The 16,953-nt window shown below is 40.1% G+C and overlaps 1 protein-coding gene across 1 annotated transcript; it reads left to right on the top strand.

Moving 5' to 3' along the window:
• The first annotated feature begins 4,331 nt into the window (after positions 1-4,331).
• On the top strand, positions 4,332-16,748 carry lrrc8db (leucine rich repeat containing 8 VRAC subunit Db). Its single transcript, XM_034235698.1, has 2 exons — positions 4,332-4,696; positions 13,276-16,748. Exon 2 carries the CDS (start codon positions 13,278-13,280, stop codon positions 15,831-15,833), a length of 2,556 nt encoding a protein of 851 aa, XP_034091589.1. The 5' UTR covers positions 4,332-4,696; positions 13,276-13,277; the 3' UTR covers positions 15,834-16,748.
• Positions 16,749-16,953: the final 205 nt, after the last annotated feature.

Genomic DNA, 16,953 nt, shown 5'->3' with positions numbered 1-16,953 from the left:
CTTATTTATTTTAGATAGATCTTATAGTTATTACTGTTAGCTTCAGCTTAAGTTATAGTGCAATGTTTGCACTCACACCATATTTATATAAAAATAAAAGCAATGAACAGTTACATCTCTATTTTACATACGGGTGTCTGCATCCCAGGCTGTTGTTTCCTTCCCAAAATGTCACATTACAGCAACAAAATCCTGCGGTCTTTGTGATTTTTGGCAAACCGATCAACAAATAAGTCAAGATTCAAAGCCTTTGACCTCCTTGACTCAATACTAAGCAGACCGAGATTGCTCAGTCTCTCATCAGTTATGGTGGATCTGAGAAAAGTTTTGACCAGCTTCAATGTAGAAAAACTACGCTCACAGGAAGCAGAACTGACTGGGATTGCGACTGCTATTTTGCAGAGTCTGAAGAGCTCAAAAAACACTTATTTATAAGGCTCAATTAACTGAACAAGCTCCACTGTACTATCAGGTCTCTGCATCCCAGTCTTTATTTTCCTATCTAAAATTATGCTGAACTGATGTAGCTCATGCCCCAAGTCCTCAACATTTGCATCATACAACTGAGCAAATGAAAACAGAGTTGTCTCTCTGCCGGCCCGTCTCTCCCCCATTCTCATTGAGTATTTTACAAAGAGTGAAACAGCGCCCCTCTAGATGTTATGGTGAAACCGTAGATTGCACTCTCTGTTGCGAGAGGAGGCGAGCTGAAATTAGCTTCCCTTGGTGAAAAAAATTGGAGAGATTGACCAATCAGATGAGGCTCACGTCATGCCTCACAATCCAATTAAATTGCATCAACTTCAGTTCGTACTGTAACTGTCATCACTGCCCTTAAACAGTAGCAAGCAACTGAAGCAAGTGCAATTATGGAGGGTGGAGATTTGGAGTATTTCATCAAACATAATTGTACCAAACTTCCGCTACAGCAGCAACTAAAAATGAAATCTGATGACAGGCCAATGCCCAAACTGGAGCTGTGTACAGAGAGGAAAAAAGGAGCGAATCAGATGTAAAACCTTAAATAATAAACAGCGGATTTCTAACATTTGACATTTCATGTGGCCGGACTGGGTCAGTTTCCAGGGCTGAATTGTAGTCCCAGTCCGCCCCTGTCTTCTTACACATCTACAAACCTGTTAAATAGCAATAACCAACTCTCAACTTGATGAATCCACAACAAGTAGAGCTTAAAGTATTTGTTTATTTGTTATTATTTGTATACATTATACAAAGCTTATTTATATAGGAACGTCACTGGTGTTACGTGTTACCAGGAAGAAGAGTAACACCAGTGACAGTAAAACCAGTGACAATTTGGAGAAAACACTACCATTTTAACAAAATGGCTGCCATGTGTCAGACCGTCAGACCACATATGACTTCAGTCAATATCAAATTTGTTTTACTCTTCAATGCAATACATTTTCCCATTCAAATGTTCACCCATAGGGCTATGAAATAAGTAACACTAATGACAGACTTAAAAGCTGCACGTACAATTCGAAGATAAAATGACGTCTTTAACAAACAAAGTAAGAAGTATCTGAGTTACCCTATGTCTTTGTCCACTGAACTGTCTCAAAGGATCTCTTACAGGAAGCTCTTCAGAGACAGTACATTATTTCAAACATAAAAGCGTTTTGTGTAGCAGTAACACCAATGACGTCATTTTGGGTGACTGACATTTATTTGATATTATTATAGTGTTATATTTAATGTATGTAATGTTATGTAAATGTGACTGAGATTTATTTATTGAAAAATACATATTTTAAATGAAAACTATAGGCTCCTCCACTTCCATGTATGATCAAAGTGACAAGGCAGTTCCTTGAACTTGGGATTTTAAATAAATTGCAATTTATTAATAAAACCTTTTTTTAATGTATTTATTTAGTACCATTGTAAAGACAATCTCTATTTATTCAACATAATGTATGTGACGACGCTGAAGTTGGCTTCCGATTCAGAGCATCCGATTCGGCAGTTAAGGGGCAAGTTAAGGGACATTTAATTTACAGCGCTGAGCGAACAATCCTCCGTGTTTGAACCTCTTAAATCGCTGCATAGCCGATTTATTTGGACTGGATTATCCCAGAAAGTCTAAAGATTCTTTATAACCCAGTTTGAGATTTGTGAAACCTTTATTCTATTTGTGAAAATACAAACAAGGGAGATTTCAGTGCTTTTTTTTTATCTAGACCACATTAGACCAGGTCCTGATCTAAAACCACTAGACCTAGACTCATCAAATCTGGACTGGATTATTCCAGAGGGTCTAAAGATTCTTTATAACACAGTTTCAGATTTGTGAAACCTTAATTATATTTGTGAAAATACAAACAAGGGAGATTTCAGTGCTTTTTTTACATGTAGACCACATTAGACCAGGTCCTGATCTAAAACCACTAGACCTAGACTCATCAAATCTGGACTGGATTATCCCAGAGAGTCTAAAGATTCTTTATAACACAGTTTCAGATTTGTGAAACCTTAATTCTATTTGTGAAAATACAAAAAGTGAGATTTCAGTGCTTTTTTTACATGTAGACCACATTAGACCAGATCCTGATCTAAAACCACTATACCTAGACTCATCAAATCTGGACTGGATTATTCCAGAGGGTCTAAAGATTCTTTATAACACAGTTTCAGATTTGTGAAATCTGTATTCTATTTGTGAAAATACAAACACAGGTGGAAGGCTGAGGTTGCTGCAGCAGACCAGGATCAGGATCAGAAAGTGAACCTCCCAGCTGGGCAAGCCTTTATGCCTTGTTGAGGCTCCGCCTCTAGATGGGCGGGCACAGACAGGACGACACTCCCAGTACCTGCCAGAGGACAGCAAGGCAGGGAGCACAGACAGGCAGAAGGGGGGAGGGGTCGTCACAACATGTTATTTTGTTTTGTTTTATTGTTCTGTCTTTTTATTTATTTAAGTATTCCAATAATGTATGTTGCATGTTTTCATTTGATTGTATTTACTTGTTTAAATGAAATTTGTTTTAGGTTCACTTATACAATCTGTCCAGGGACAACAGATGAAAAATAGCCTCTTGGCTAACTCTGGCACATTTACAGGAATGTTAATTAATGTGCACTGTCCCTGTTAAACAAATGAAAACATAAATAAAAATAAAAATAAGTGTATGCTCCTCATTTAGGTGATAATTCTTTATCTACAACGTTTTTGTATCTTAAATACTGTTTCATAGCAAACAAAAAAATGAAAAAGATGTTAAAGGAATTCAGGTTCATGAGATAAAGAAAAAGGCTAACTTTCAGTCTTTCATCCACTTTGAACAGCTTCTGCTGCTTTGTCCTAAAGCTAAATATGAATAGCAATTATTTTTTACCAAAGTGTTATTTTCTAATCTTGTAATGTTTTTCACATTCCAAGCAATCCTAGTACTCAAGATGACATACTGTAATTAGGCAAAGCTTGTTGCTTAAAGTAAACTTGAACAATGCTAGTTATAGACTATATTTAATTTCCTGTTGAAATGTTTTGCCTGCAACTGTAAATACATTAAGTTTATATAAGTATACCTACTTATCTGTTGAATTTTTATTTGCAACACAAAATTATAATACATTTGAGAAGTAAAGACTTTATTCTTCCTTAATTAGCTGTCCATACTTACCCGATTTGATGAGTGTAGGTCTAGTGGTTTTAGATCAGGACCTGGTCTAATGTGGTCAGGATGTGAAAAAAGCACTGAAATCTCCTTTGTTTGTATTTTCACAAATAGAATAAAGGTTTCACAAATCTCAAACTGGGTTATAAAGAATCTTTAGACTCTGTGGGATAATCCAGTCCAGATTAGATGAGTGTAGGTCTAGTGGTTTTAGATCAGGACCTGGTCTAATGTGGTCTACATGTAAAAAAGCACTGAAATCTCCCTTGTTTGTATTTTCAAAAATAGAATAAAGGTTTCACAAATCTCAAACTGGGTTATAAAGAATCTTTAGACTCTGTGGGATAATCCAGTCCAGATTTGATGAGTCTAGGTCTAGTGGTTTTAGATCAGGACCTGGTCTAATGTGGTCAGGATGTGAAAAAAGCACTGAAATCTCCCTTGTTTGTATTTTCACAAATAGAATAAAGGTTTCACAAATCTCAAACTGGGTTATTTAGACTCTCTGGGATAATCCAGTCCAAATAAATCGGCTATGCAGCGATTTAAGAGGTTCAAACACGGAGAATTGTTCGCTCAGCGCTGTAAATTAAATGTCCCTTAACTTTCCCCTTAACTGCCGAATCGGATGCTCTGAATCGGAAGCCAACTTCAGCGTCGTATGAATGTGAGTATTAGGTCAACGTCATATTTTGGTGTCTGCAAAAGTAAGTGACAGTAGGCTACTTCCACCATTTTTGTAGAATGTTACCATTTGATGGTCATACATGACTCATACATGGCCATATATTGAGAACAACCTCGGCGAGCGTGAGAATAGCCCCAACCCAGGAACACCTCCAGCAGCTGCTGCCGCCCGGCTGTCACAGGCGGAGAGGACCCGACCATCTGACGCGGAGTGGGGAGAGAGAGACTGAGCTAAGCTGCTTACACCCGGCCAGCAGACCCACGGTTCAACTGATACGAAGAATGGACGGCTTCATTACTGCAGCGGAACATGGCGTGTAAACAGAGGCGTTGTTCGGCAGTGCCACCAAAAACATAACCTCCTGAAGGTGTGTATCTGTATGATGGTGCTCGTTTATGTTGTTCAATGTGTTAAATAGAACCGCTATGCTGTGGCCCAAATGTGTTGGCATGTTTGGCTAACAACATTAACCAGCAGTGAATTTAGCGCACTAATGTAATCTGAACGCGTAGTGATTTTCTAACGGAGAGCAGCCATCAGTGCTGCGTCTAGCTGCTGGAGCCGCGGTCCCAACCTGCTCCAGAGCCTCGTTAAAATAGTCGCCTTCGTGTTTTCAACATACACAGAATAATTGAGACACAGTGGTGTCACTGATCTTTTTATTATTTAATGTATTTGTATTAACCATACCAAAACGCTATGTTACTGTACAGTTAAACATATCAATACTACGCAGTCTGATGGATATGTGAGGTTGGCTTTGCTTGTGTTGCACTATCTGTGCAGACAATGGTGTGTGTCAAGGCCGAATTGACCATTTTTTTTGATGAACCGACAAAAGAAACGTTCATGTGTTACAAATGTATTGAACATGTACAAACTAGGGTTTCCCATTAATGTACCGGGCGCTACATTGGAATACGCACATACACAGTGTACCCGCGACTCTTACAATGAAGGCTCGATAATCAGCTCACAGCATATACAATGGCATCTAGGTGTAAGCAGAGGTAAAGTGCTATTTTATAAGTGGGGGGGGGGGGGGGGGGGGTGGATTTTTTTTTTTAAATATTGAAGTTAAATGCATCAACCTGGTGCACTTTGAGAGCAAAATGAATTTATGGTAAACAGATTTTCTTTTTCTTTATGAATATTTTACAAATCACTCCCCTTTTAAACTGTATTCTTGTTTTACTGTCATATAGTATTTCATAACTGTTTTTCATTTATTCTCACAAATGGTGACCAAACCGTTTGAGACCCACTGAGCTGTAGTTATCTCTCTCAGTCTGACAGGACAGAGCTCTCCCTCTCCTTGTTTTAGAAACAGCTTTTAATATCCGTTAAGCTAACCAGATGCTAACAACAACAATGCAAATAGTGAGTTTGGTAGAAATATACTGTATAATAGTAAAGTTATTTAAGATGATGCCATATTTATTGAAGATTTTACATTATAAATATTCCCCAAAATTATTCAAAAGCATATTCTTCCAAACTCCTTGCTGTAGTATGACACGCAGGAGACTATTGATGTGTGTGGTGAGTTTGGTGGTAATAAGCTGTATAATAGTGATTGAATATTATTGTATTCTCTTTTTTCGGAGTTGCACTTTGCAGACGGTCCCTGAGCACTCGTTTCTTCTCCGGCTGCGGATAGAGACCAATGTAATGTGTCCAGCTCGTAGGACGGCGCATATTGGCTTTTTTTTTAATCAAAATGTGATTGTAGACGTCATTTGTGTCTGAAAAACGTTTTGTTCATGAGTTATTGATCCGTGAAATCAGAATCTCCCAATATCGTTCCAACTTTACTGAACTAAGCCAGAAGACAGTCTCATTTCGTAGACCGCTCGGTTTGCTGTTCCTTCACTTTATTTTTATATTTATATACATTTATTTTGGACGAAAATTTAGCGTGAGGAAAGGCAAGTGCGGCGTGAGTGCGTGAGATATGGGTTAATTATATTAATTATATGGGCGTGACTCTCACGCTCAATGCGTGAGTGTTGGCAGCCCTGTTAGATACGCTCAAAATGTCCCCCCCAATAGCTTAACTGATATAAAACAATTAAAATAAAATTGCTATTCTATGACTTTTTTATTTTTGGTCCCCCCCAATGTTGACTCCATGGTTACGGCCTTGGTGTGTGTGCCCCAGTTCAAGGGCAGTGTCCTCTATAAATACATTTATATCAACATGACAAGGCTGATCAGTCTGAGCCTCTTCAGAACGAGGCCTTGTCTAAATTGGAGGACAGTGAATCCTACCAGAACTCAGTGTCCTAATATCTATGCTGAGTATATATTGGTCACATTGTTAACTATTAGAGGAAATAATAATATCCTACATGTTTAGTAATGAAAAATTAGAAACAATGTTCAAAATGCAATACAATAGAATACTACAAAATCTTACTTTAAGTAGTCAACACTGTTTTATTAGATTGTATAAGATTAGAAGTGGTGTAAAGTAACTAAGTAGGTGTACTCAACTACTGCATTTGAGTACAATTATGAGAGACTTGTACTTCACTTGAGTATTTCCAACTTTGTACTTCTACCACACTACAATTTAGAGGTAGCCTACATATTGTACATTTACTCCCCTACATTTATTTAATATCTTTAGTTACTTTACAGATTTGGATTAATGATGTGAAATATAATCAAGTCTTAAAGGTCCCATGTCATGGCCATTTCTACTGATCATAATTCCATTGTTGAGGTCTACTAGAATAGATTTATATTGTTCAATGTTCCAAAATCACATTGGTTTCTCATACAGCATCTCTGTATAGTATGTGTATTCACTCTCTGTCCTACACGGCTTGTTGGAGCTCCTGCCCCCCCCCCCCTGTGAGCCCACTGTGCTCTGATTGGTCAGCTCGCCCACTCTGTCCTAATGAGTCTACCACCGATACAGCGGAGCATCAGTGATTATGTGTTACAATGGCGTTAGCAACCAGTAAATGACACCAGTAATGACAAACAGATGAGAATGCTGTGTGGGGTCTGGGTGCCGTGTTGGCGGGACGTTGCGCGTGGAGGAGAGGAGCGGACAGTGTGAGCTGGGTCCATTTCCTGCTTGCTGCGTAGGGTCTGCGAGACAGCGAGACCTCGCAAATGGCTCTATTAGCACCCCCCCCCAGCGCGTCACAGTTTCACCACTGAGACGGTACCAGGGGGGTATACTACGAAGCAGGATTTTCGCTTAGCCGGCTAACTTCAGGGAAAACTCGAGGTTTCCGGTCCTACGAAGCTGGTTCTCTTTTTAGCAGGCTAGATCTCGGTAACTTATGCTGTGCGGCTAATCTGGTCGGGACCAGGTTAGGTTGCAGGCTAAGAGCTCAACTCAGTGAAAGCACCGCCTGCTGACCAATCAGAGCTCAGTGTGCGGAGTTTAAAGCGATCAAGTCATATTATAGGAGAAAGGAAATACAGAAAAGCTGCCGTTGCAGGAAAGACGGCCGGCAAAAATCACCGACTCTGTGAACGTGAACATGAATAGAATATCAGCTCCATCTTTAGAGCAATCTGACTATTATAACATTAGCGTTAAGAAAGCTTACTTAAATATCTGCCACAACATAAGTAACCGGATCAGAGTAACATTAAGTACAGTCCGCGGCATATCACTTCATAATGTACCATATATCTCCTTATCTGAGTCAGCTGAGCCGTATCTGGCCGTGCAACACTTACAGTGTCACATACTGTATGCAGAAGTATTATTTTAAGCAACACATTAAGTTGACGAAACACTCGAGTCAAATGTAATTAAAGTCAGATCGTGTCTTAGACGGAGGCAGTGATATCATAAACCTGTTAATGTACGCATTCAAACACTTTTTCTTTTGCCAGCTGTATTCACCTTGCAGGTGCAGCTCTGTGGCTTTGATCCTGGATAAAGTGTTTAAGTCATGGATGTTTAAAGTTTAACTTCTTCATATTTGTCTAATATTATAGTTGACTTTTCATTCAGGAAGTATGACGCTGCGCTGTCAGTACGCTTCTCCATGTCTGTGATTGGTCGAATGCTCCAAATACCACCCCTTTCATGTGAACGCGCACCTAACTAGATAGGACACGGCGGGCTTGAGCGATCCACTTGATAACCCGCGTCGTAGTACCGTTTAGCGACAGCGTGTATGTTTTGGATTAGGCCAACCGGCTAACTCAAACATATCCAGGTTATGTTGAACCAGCTTCGTAGTACAGGCCTCTGGAGTAAATCCACCAGCTACCCTGCAGTATACAAAGTCATTAAAACTAGCTGCACCTTTACCAGCTTTGATAACACTTTAATGATCAATCATTATAAAACATATCATATATATATAATTTTCCGAAATTGACCAATCTGGACAATGAATACTTTTACTTTTGATTTTCAAAGTATATTTTGATGCTAATACTTGAGTAACATTTTGAATGCAGGACTTTTACTTGTAACAGAGTATTCTTGCACTCTTGTAGGCTATTTCTACTTTCACTTAAGTACAATTTCTGATTACTTCTCCCACCTCTAAGGATTACAGGGCCATGTGTATTTCTCTTTCTCAATTAATTAATTCTAGTCATTAATTAAAAAAGTAAGTCATTTAAACAGGACTATGACCACTCATATTCTTTGTTTTGTACTTAGCATCCATGATATTTTTAGCATCACATTGCCTGTAAAAATTATTTAAAAATACAGTACTATGACAGACAACTAGGTTATTTTAGATATAAAAACTGGTACAATGACAGGTTTGTCAACTTGGGTATTATGGGACTTACCAAAGAGTTATAATGTTTTGCCATTTTATCACGCTCCGAGGACCAATTTCAGGTGTTATTCATTGAGTTTTTAGATTAAAATAGGGTAGGACTTCCACAACACCTCATTAGGTTTACCTTCTATGAGGGAAGTACTACCTGTACAACTATCTAATACTATTTGTAAGGTAAAATGTATTTTATACCTTGCTGGTCACAGCTAAAAACGTTGTTGAATATATAATTGCTAAGACGGAGGTAGCGGTTATATTAAGCTTTAAAAGTCCCATGTCATACATTTCCGGTTATTACCTGTCCCCTTGTGTGTTATGAAGGTTTTTATGCATGTAAACGGTCTGCAAAGTCACAAACCCTCAAAGTGGCTAGTGGAGCCTCGCAGATGGGGGTGCTGCAGCCCCCTCAGCCCCCTCCCCTTCCCGCGTCCATTCGCGCTGTCTCGCTGTCTCGCTGTCTCGCAAACCCTACGCAGCAAGCAGGAAATGAACCCAGCTCACACTGTCCGCTCCTCTCCTCCACGCGCAACGTCCCGCCAACACGGCACCCAGACCCCACGCAGCATTCTCATCTGTTTGTCATTACTGGTGTCATTTTCTGGTTGCGAACGCCATTGTAACACATAAACACTGATGTTCCGCTGTAACGGTGGTGGACTCATCAGAACAGAGCTGGCGAGCTGACCAATCAGAGCACACTGGGCTCACAGGGAGGGGGGGGGGGCAGGAGCTCCAACAAGCCGTGTAGGACAGAGAGTGAATACACATACTATACAGAGATGCTGTATGAGAAACCAATGTGAGTTTGGAACATTAAACAATGTAAATATATTCTAGTAGACCTCAACAATGGAATTATGATCAGTAGAAATGGCCAAGACATGGGACCTTTAATCTACGGATGTCAGGTGGTGCATACATCTGGAAATTCAGTTGAAAAGTACGTAGGCAAGGCAAGGCAAGGCAAGGCAAGGCAAGGCAAGTTTATTTATATAGCACTTTTCAACACAAGGCAATTCAAAGTGCTTTACAAAAAATGAAAGAGATTAAGAAAATGGCATTTAAAATCAGTCATTAAAAAGAAAAGCTAATAAAATAAACATTAAAAGAAAAAATACATGGATAAAAGTTACAGTGCTGTCAATTAAACATTAAAAGAAAAAAGTACATGGATAAAAGTTACAGTGCAGTCTAAGATATGAATAGTTCAATTAAAATTAGCGACAAAAAGAAAAGTCTTCAGCCTGGATTTAAAAGTAGTCAGAGTTGCAGCGGACCTGCAGGTTTCTGGGAGTTTGTTCCAGATATTTGGAGCATAATAACTGAACGCTGCTTTACCATGTTTAGTTCTGACTCTGGGGACAGAAAGCTGACCAGTCCCTGAAGACCTGAGAGATCTGGATGGTTCATAATTTAGCAGGAGGTCAGAAATGTATTTTGGGCCTAAACCATTCAGTGCTTTATAAACCAGCAGCAGTATTTTGAAATCTATTCTTTGACACACAGGAAGCCAGTGTAAAGACTTCAGAACTGGAGTGATGTGATCCACTTTCTTAGTGTTAGTGAGGACTCGAGCAGCAGCGTTCTGAATTAGCTGCAGCTTCCTAATAGATTTTTTAGTGAGACCTGTGAAGACACCATTGCAGTAGTCGAGTCTACTGAAGATAAAAGCATGGACAAGTTTTTCCAAATCCTGCTGTGACATTAGTCTTTTAATCCTAGATATATTCTTTAGGTGATAGTAGGCTGATTTAGTAACAGTTTTAATGTGACTGTTGAAACTCAGGTCAGAGTCCATGACTACACCTACATTTCTGGCTTTATCTGTTGTTTTGAACATTGCACACTGAAGCTCAGCGCTAACTTGTATACGTTCTGCCTTGGCTCCAAAAACCATTACCTCAGTTTTATCTTTGTTTAATTGGAGAAAGTTCTGACACATCCAGTCATTGATTTGTTCAATGCACTTACTCAGTGTTTGAATTGGAGCATAGTCTCCTGGTGAAATTGTTACGTAAATTTGTGTGTCATCTGCATAGCTATGGTAACTTATTTTGTTGTTCTTCATTATCTGAGCCAGTGGTAGCATGTAGATGTTAAAGAGAAGAGGCCCCAAGATGGAGCCTTGAGGAACCCCACATGTCATATTTGTCAACTCAGATGTGTATTTACCTATAGAAACAAAGTTGTTTCTGTCCTTTAAGTAGGATTCAAACCAATTCAGAACTGTTTCCGAAAGTCCCACCCAGTTCTCCAGTCGGTCTAGTAATATGCTGTGGTCAACAGTGTCAAACGCAGCACTGAGATCTAATAATACTAACACTGAAGTTCTGCCACTGTCTGTGTTTAAGTGGATGTCATTAAAGACCTTTACAAGAGCAGTCTCAGTGCTGTGGTTTGGACGAAAGCCTGACTGGAACACATCAAAACAGTCATTTAAATGCAAGAAATTACTCAACTGTTGAAAAACAACTTTTTCAATGATTTTACCTAGAAATGGGAGGTTTGATATGGGCCTGTAATTGTTCATTACTGAAGCATCTAGATTATTCTTTTTTAAGAGCGGTTTAATGACTGCAGTTTTCACGGCCTGTGGAAAAATACCTGAGTGAAGAGATTTGTTTACTATATGAAGTAGATCTGAGGCCATGCAAGGCAAAACATCTTTGAAAAATCCTGTTGGAATAATATCAAGGCAGAAAGAGGAGGATTTCAGAAGTTGAATAATGTCCTCTAGGTTTTTATCATTAATCTGATGGAATTGTGTCATGATGTCTGAATTGATGTTAAGTGGAGATAGGGACAACACATTTGCTGTTCCTGATGCAGAGGCACTGACTGCTTGTCTGATTTTCTGAATTTTGTCAGTGAAAAAGGAGGCAAAATCATTGCACGCCCTGGTGGATAGAAATTCAGAGGCTACTGACACTGGGGGGTTAGTTAGTCTGTCGACGGTAGCAAACAAGGCACGTGCGTTGTTTTTGTTTTTGGTAATGATGTCAGAGAAGAACGATTGTCGTGCGTTTTTCAATTCCAAATTATAGAGGCCAAGTCTCTCTTTATAGATTTCAAAGTGAACCTGGAGATTTGTTTTTCGCCACCTGCGTTCAGCTTTTCGACATTCTCTTTTTTCTGTTTTCACGGTCATGGCCTTTCTCCATGGAGATATTTTCTTGCCAGACACTTCCTTTACCTTAGTTGGAGCAATGGCATCTATAACATTTTTAATTTTTGAATTAAAATGATCTACTAGCTCATTTACTGAGATGTTGGCAGGGGCAAGTGTGGAAGAGAAATTCTGAGTAAACATTTCCCTAGTGTTTTTAGTTAAATATCGCTTTGTGGTTACCTCTTTTTGAACATTTTTGTGAACAGAAATAGAGCTCTCAAAGAAAACACAGGAATGGTCAGAGAGTGCAACATCAGTCACCACAACCTTAGAGATATTCAGACCCTTTGAGATAATTAAGTCCAGAGTGTGCCCCTTATTGTGCGTGGGCTCCGTCACATGCTGAGTCAGTCCATAGCTATCAAGAACACAAAACAGTTCTTTAGCCCCTCTGTCCTGGGGGTTGTCAACATGGATGTTAAAATCACCAACAATGACTAGACGGTCAAAGTCAATACACACTATAGACAGCAGTTCAGTAAAGTCATCAAAAAAGCTTGCACAGTATTTGGGTGGTCTATAGATATTTAGGAACAGAGCTCGAGAGGAGCATTTCAGCCGGAGGGCCACATATTCAAAAGAATCAAAGTTTCCATAAGAACGTACTTTACTGCAAGAGGAAAAGTGTGACAGCAAGGATTCCATTACACACAAACCTGATTTCCCTGGATTCATTAAGCTCATTAGGTAAGGTTATGTACAGTATCACAGTACATTCAGTAAGTGATATAAAAAAAACTGGTTGCAAAAAAAAAAATGGTATGAGTATTTTATGTTATTTTATTTCATGAAATGTTTTTTTGAGAAGTGACAATGTACATCAATCTACTTTTCAAAAAGATGTTCATGTGCCAAAGTTAGCTTAAGGGCTAGATTACGTTAGCAGTCCATTTACCTGATGTTATTAGGGATCCCAAAATAACATGAATAATTCAATATTGTGTTGTTTTTGTAATGAGAGAAATAAAGCATGATGTTCATTAATATTCTCTGTTGCAGGAATGTTCACCCTCACAGAAGTAGCCTCCCTAAATGACATCCAGCCAACTTATCGCATACTGAAACCATGGTGGGATGTCTTCATGGATTATCTGGGGATCGTCATGTTGATGTTGGCCATATTTTCTGGAACGATGCAGTTAACAAGGGACCAAGTGGTTTGTCTTCCCATTCTGGAACCCCCTCCAGAGGGGTCTGGGGGCTTCATACAACCCCAACCCCCGGAGACAGCTGATAGCTTATGGAACAAAGAAAGTGCCATTGGTGAGCAAGCTGCTCCTCTAATGGCTAAAAGGCCTCCTGATAAAATCCCCCCCACAGTTCCCTTCACACAGTCGGGTTCTTTGGGACAGCCTCTGCCTACAGGTGTCAGGACCAAACTGGATTTTCAGCAGTATGTTTTTGTCAATCAGATGTGCTACCATGTTGCCCTTCCTTGGTATTCCAAATATTTCCCCTACCTCGCTCTGATCCACACTATCGTATTAATGGTCAGTAGCAACTTCTGGTTCAAGTACCCAAAGACAAGTTCCAAAATAGAACATTTTGTTTCCATACTTGGAAAATGTTTTGAATCGCCTTGGACGACCAAAGCGCTGTCCGAGACAGCCTGCGAGGACTCGGAGGAGAACAAACAGAGACTGGCAGGAGCCTCCACCCTCCTGAAGCATCTGTCCACCAGCAGCGAGGAGGGGAGTCCCAACCAGTCCGCCCCAATGCTGACCAAATCTGGGGTCACGTTTTCTGCTGAAAAGCTTGTGAGTGAAGTTCCTGCCATGACCATACTGGACAAAAAAGACGGAGAGCAAGCCAAAGCCCTGTTTGAAAAAGTTCGCAAATTCCGTGCCCATGTGGAAGACAGTGACCTGATTTACAGGCTGTATGCCATTCAGACCGTCATCAAAACAGTCAAGTTCATTTTGATCCTGTGCTACACCATGACTTTTGTTGCCTCTATAGATTTCAACCATGTGTGTGAGCCTGACATTAAGCATTTGACTGGATACAAAAGGTTCCATTGTACACACAACATGGCCTTCATGTTAAAGAAACTCCTTGTTAGTTACATTGCTCTCATATGCGCCTATGGCATAATCTGTATCTACACACTGTTCTGGCTTTTTCGGCGACCACTTAAGGAGTATTCCTTTGAAAAAGTCAGAGAGGAGAGTAGCTTCAGTGACATTCCAGATGTGAAGAATGATTTTGCGTTCCTCCTCCACATGGTCGATCAGTACGACCAGCTGTATTCAAAGCGCTTTGGTGTTTTTCTCTCTGAGGTGAGTGAGAACAAACTTCGGGAGATCAGCCTGAACCACGAGTGGACCTATGAGAAGTTGCGGCAGCATGTGATACGCAACCCTCAAGAAAAGTTGGAACTCCATCTTTTTATGCTCTCTGGAGTGCCAGATGCTGTGTTTGATCTCACAGATTTGGAAATTCTCAAACTAGAATTAATCCCAGAGGCCAAGATAACAGCTAAGATCTCACAAATGACAAACCTCCAGGAGCTGCACTTCTATCACTGTCCAGCCAAAGTTGAGCAGACTGCTTTCATTTTTCTCCGTGATCACCTCCGGTGCCTTCATGTCAAATTCACAGATGTCGCTGAGATTCCTAGCTGGGTATACTTGTTGAAAACTTTAAGGGAACTCTACCTTGTTGGTAATCTGAACTCTGAAAACAACAAAATGATCGGACTGGAGTCTCTGCGAGACCTCAGGCACTTAAAGATTCTGCATCTCAAAAGCAACCTCACAAAGATCCCGACCAACATAACGGACCTGTCCCCGCATCTGATCAAGTTGGTCATTCATAATGATGGTACAAAGCTCTTAGTTCTTAATAGTTTGAAGAAAATAATGAATCTTGCCGAGCTGGAGCTTCTCAACTGTGAGCTGGAGAGAATACCTCACGCTATTTTCAGTTTGAACAACCTTCAGGAACTGGATCTAAAGTCCAACAACATCCGGACCATCGAGGAGATCATCAGCTTTCAGCACCTCAAGAGACTGACCTGCCTCAAACTTTGGCACAATAAGATCATCACCATTCCATTGTCAATTAGCCATGTAAAAAACCTTGAATCCCTTTATCTGTCACATAACAAGCTAGAGTCTCTCCCCTCATCGTTATTCACGCTCCTCAAGTTGAGGTACCTCGATGTTAGCCACAACTCCGTAGTGACAATACCACTGGAGGTTGGCTTTCTGCAGAACCTCCAACATTTTGCCATTACTGGCAACAAATTGGAAGTAGTTCCCAAGCAACTCTTCAAGTGCAGCAAACTGAGAACCTTATGTCTCGGCCACAACTGTATCTCCACCATTCCAGAGAAGATTGGCCAACTCTCGCAGCTGACCCACCTGGAGCTGAAGGGGAACTGTCTTGACCGTCTTCCGGTCCAGCTCGGTCAGTGCGGCCAGCTGCGCAAGAGCTGCCTGATCGTGGAGGATCATCTGTTTGACCTGCTCCCCATTGAGGTCAAAGAGAGCGTCAATCAGGAAGCTAGTGTTTCTTTTCCAAATGGCTGTAAGTGTCTAAGTGATGGCCGTTAGTAACATCCTACGTGGCATCAAAAGTCCAGCATTTCATCGTAGGTGTATAACAGGGTTTCTTTTTCAAAGTATGCCTTTAGAAACGTTATTGTAATCTTCATGATGTTTGAGAAACTAAAGTAGGAAACAATCGAGAAATGTTTGTTGATATCTAGAAACTATCTTGTTTAGTGTCTACAGATGTAGCGCTTCATTTCAGACAGTTTGAAACGCGAGGGCCGTGATTGGTACGTGATCTGTCCTTGCTCAAGGGAAAACCTCCAGCTTGACTTGAGACCGCCCCCGTGATAAATAAATGTATTTATTATGAAGCCAGCTGCAATGGATCATTGATCCACCAGGGGGTGCAGTGGGGTTCCACACTGGAGCTCATGTGAAATAAAGTCAGATACAGTAAGTATGCTGGATGTACAGCGGAACTTTGTTAAGATCCATATGTCACGGATATCATAGTCTGTGCTAAATAAGAGACATGTAATCATTTACAAAACATCACCATGTTGTTATTTAACAAAATAATGTTGTTTAGTCGAAAAAAACGAACGGGAGCAAATGCAGCCCGGATCTCGATTTTTCATCCTAATTGAATCATCATCTTCACCACGATCATTTATGTTTATGTTCGCCGAATTGACATGAAATCACTGACACATATGAATATACTGTATTCAACTTCATTAAAACGTTATTAACGTGCCTAAACTCAGTAATTCACAAAAAATATTTATATTTTAATGGAGCCTCGTCGGCAGATCAGGATCCCAACGCGTAGCGGAGAGATCTTGAGCTGCATGAAGGGTGTTATTTTCCCCATAAGGAACAAGTCGCTGCAAATTATCCCGCTTATTACATGGCCACATTCTCAACAAAGTAACGACATGACTCCCAATATTAATTGAAATGCTTTTATGGATTTAGAAAATGTTTTTATTGATTTAAAAAATAGTTGTATGTATTGATTTAAATTGACATGCATCCGCTAAGAAAAATAGTCCGTTGTTACCCGTTGTTACCATTTTTTAAACAGTCTGAATGAAATGGCAGCTCTCAGCTGTGTATTTACACAACTAATGGCCCATCAACCACAGCTCTCTCCCCCCCTGATCTTTCTTCTCCAGCA

The sequence above is a fragment of the Gymnodraco acuticeps genome, unplaced genomic scaffold, assembly GCF_902827175.1.
Source record: "Gymnodraco acuticeps unplaced genomic scaffold, fGymAcu1.1, whole genome shotgun sequence".
Lineage (NCBI taxonomy): Eukaryota > Metazoa > Chordata > Actinopteri > Perciformes > Bathydraconidae > Gymnodraco > Gymnodraco acuticeps.
This window is presented reverse-complemented; position numbering and strand designations above follow the sequence as displayed.

What these genes read in the sequence shown, in the direction of transcription:
- lrrc8db (XM_034235698.1), top strand. Translation starts at nt 13,278, where the DNA reads ATGTTCACCCTCACAGAAGTAGCCTCCCTAAATGACATCCAGCCAACT.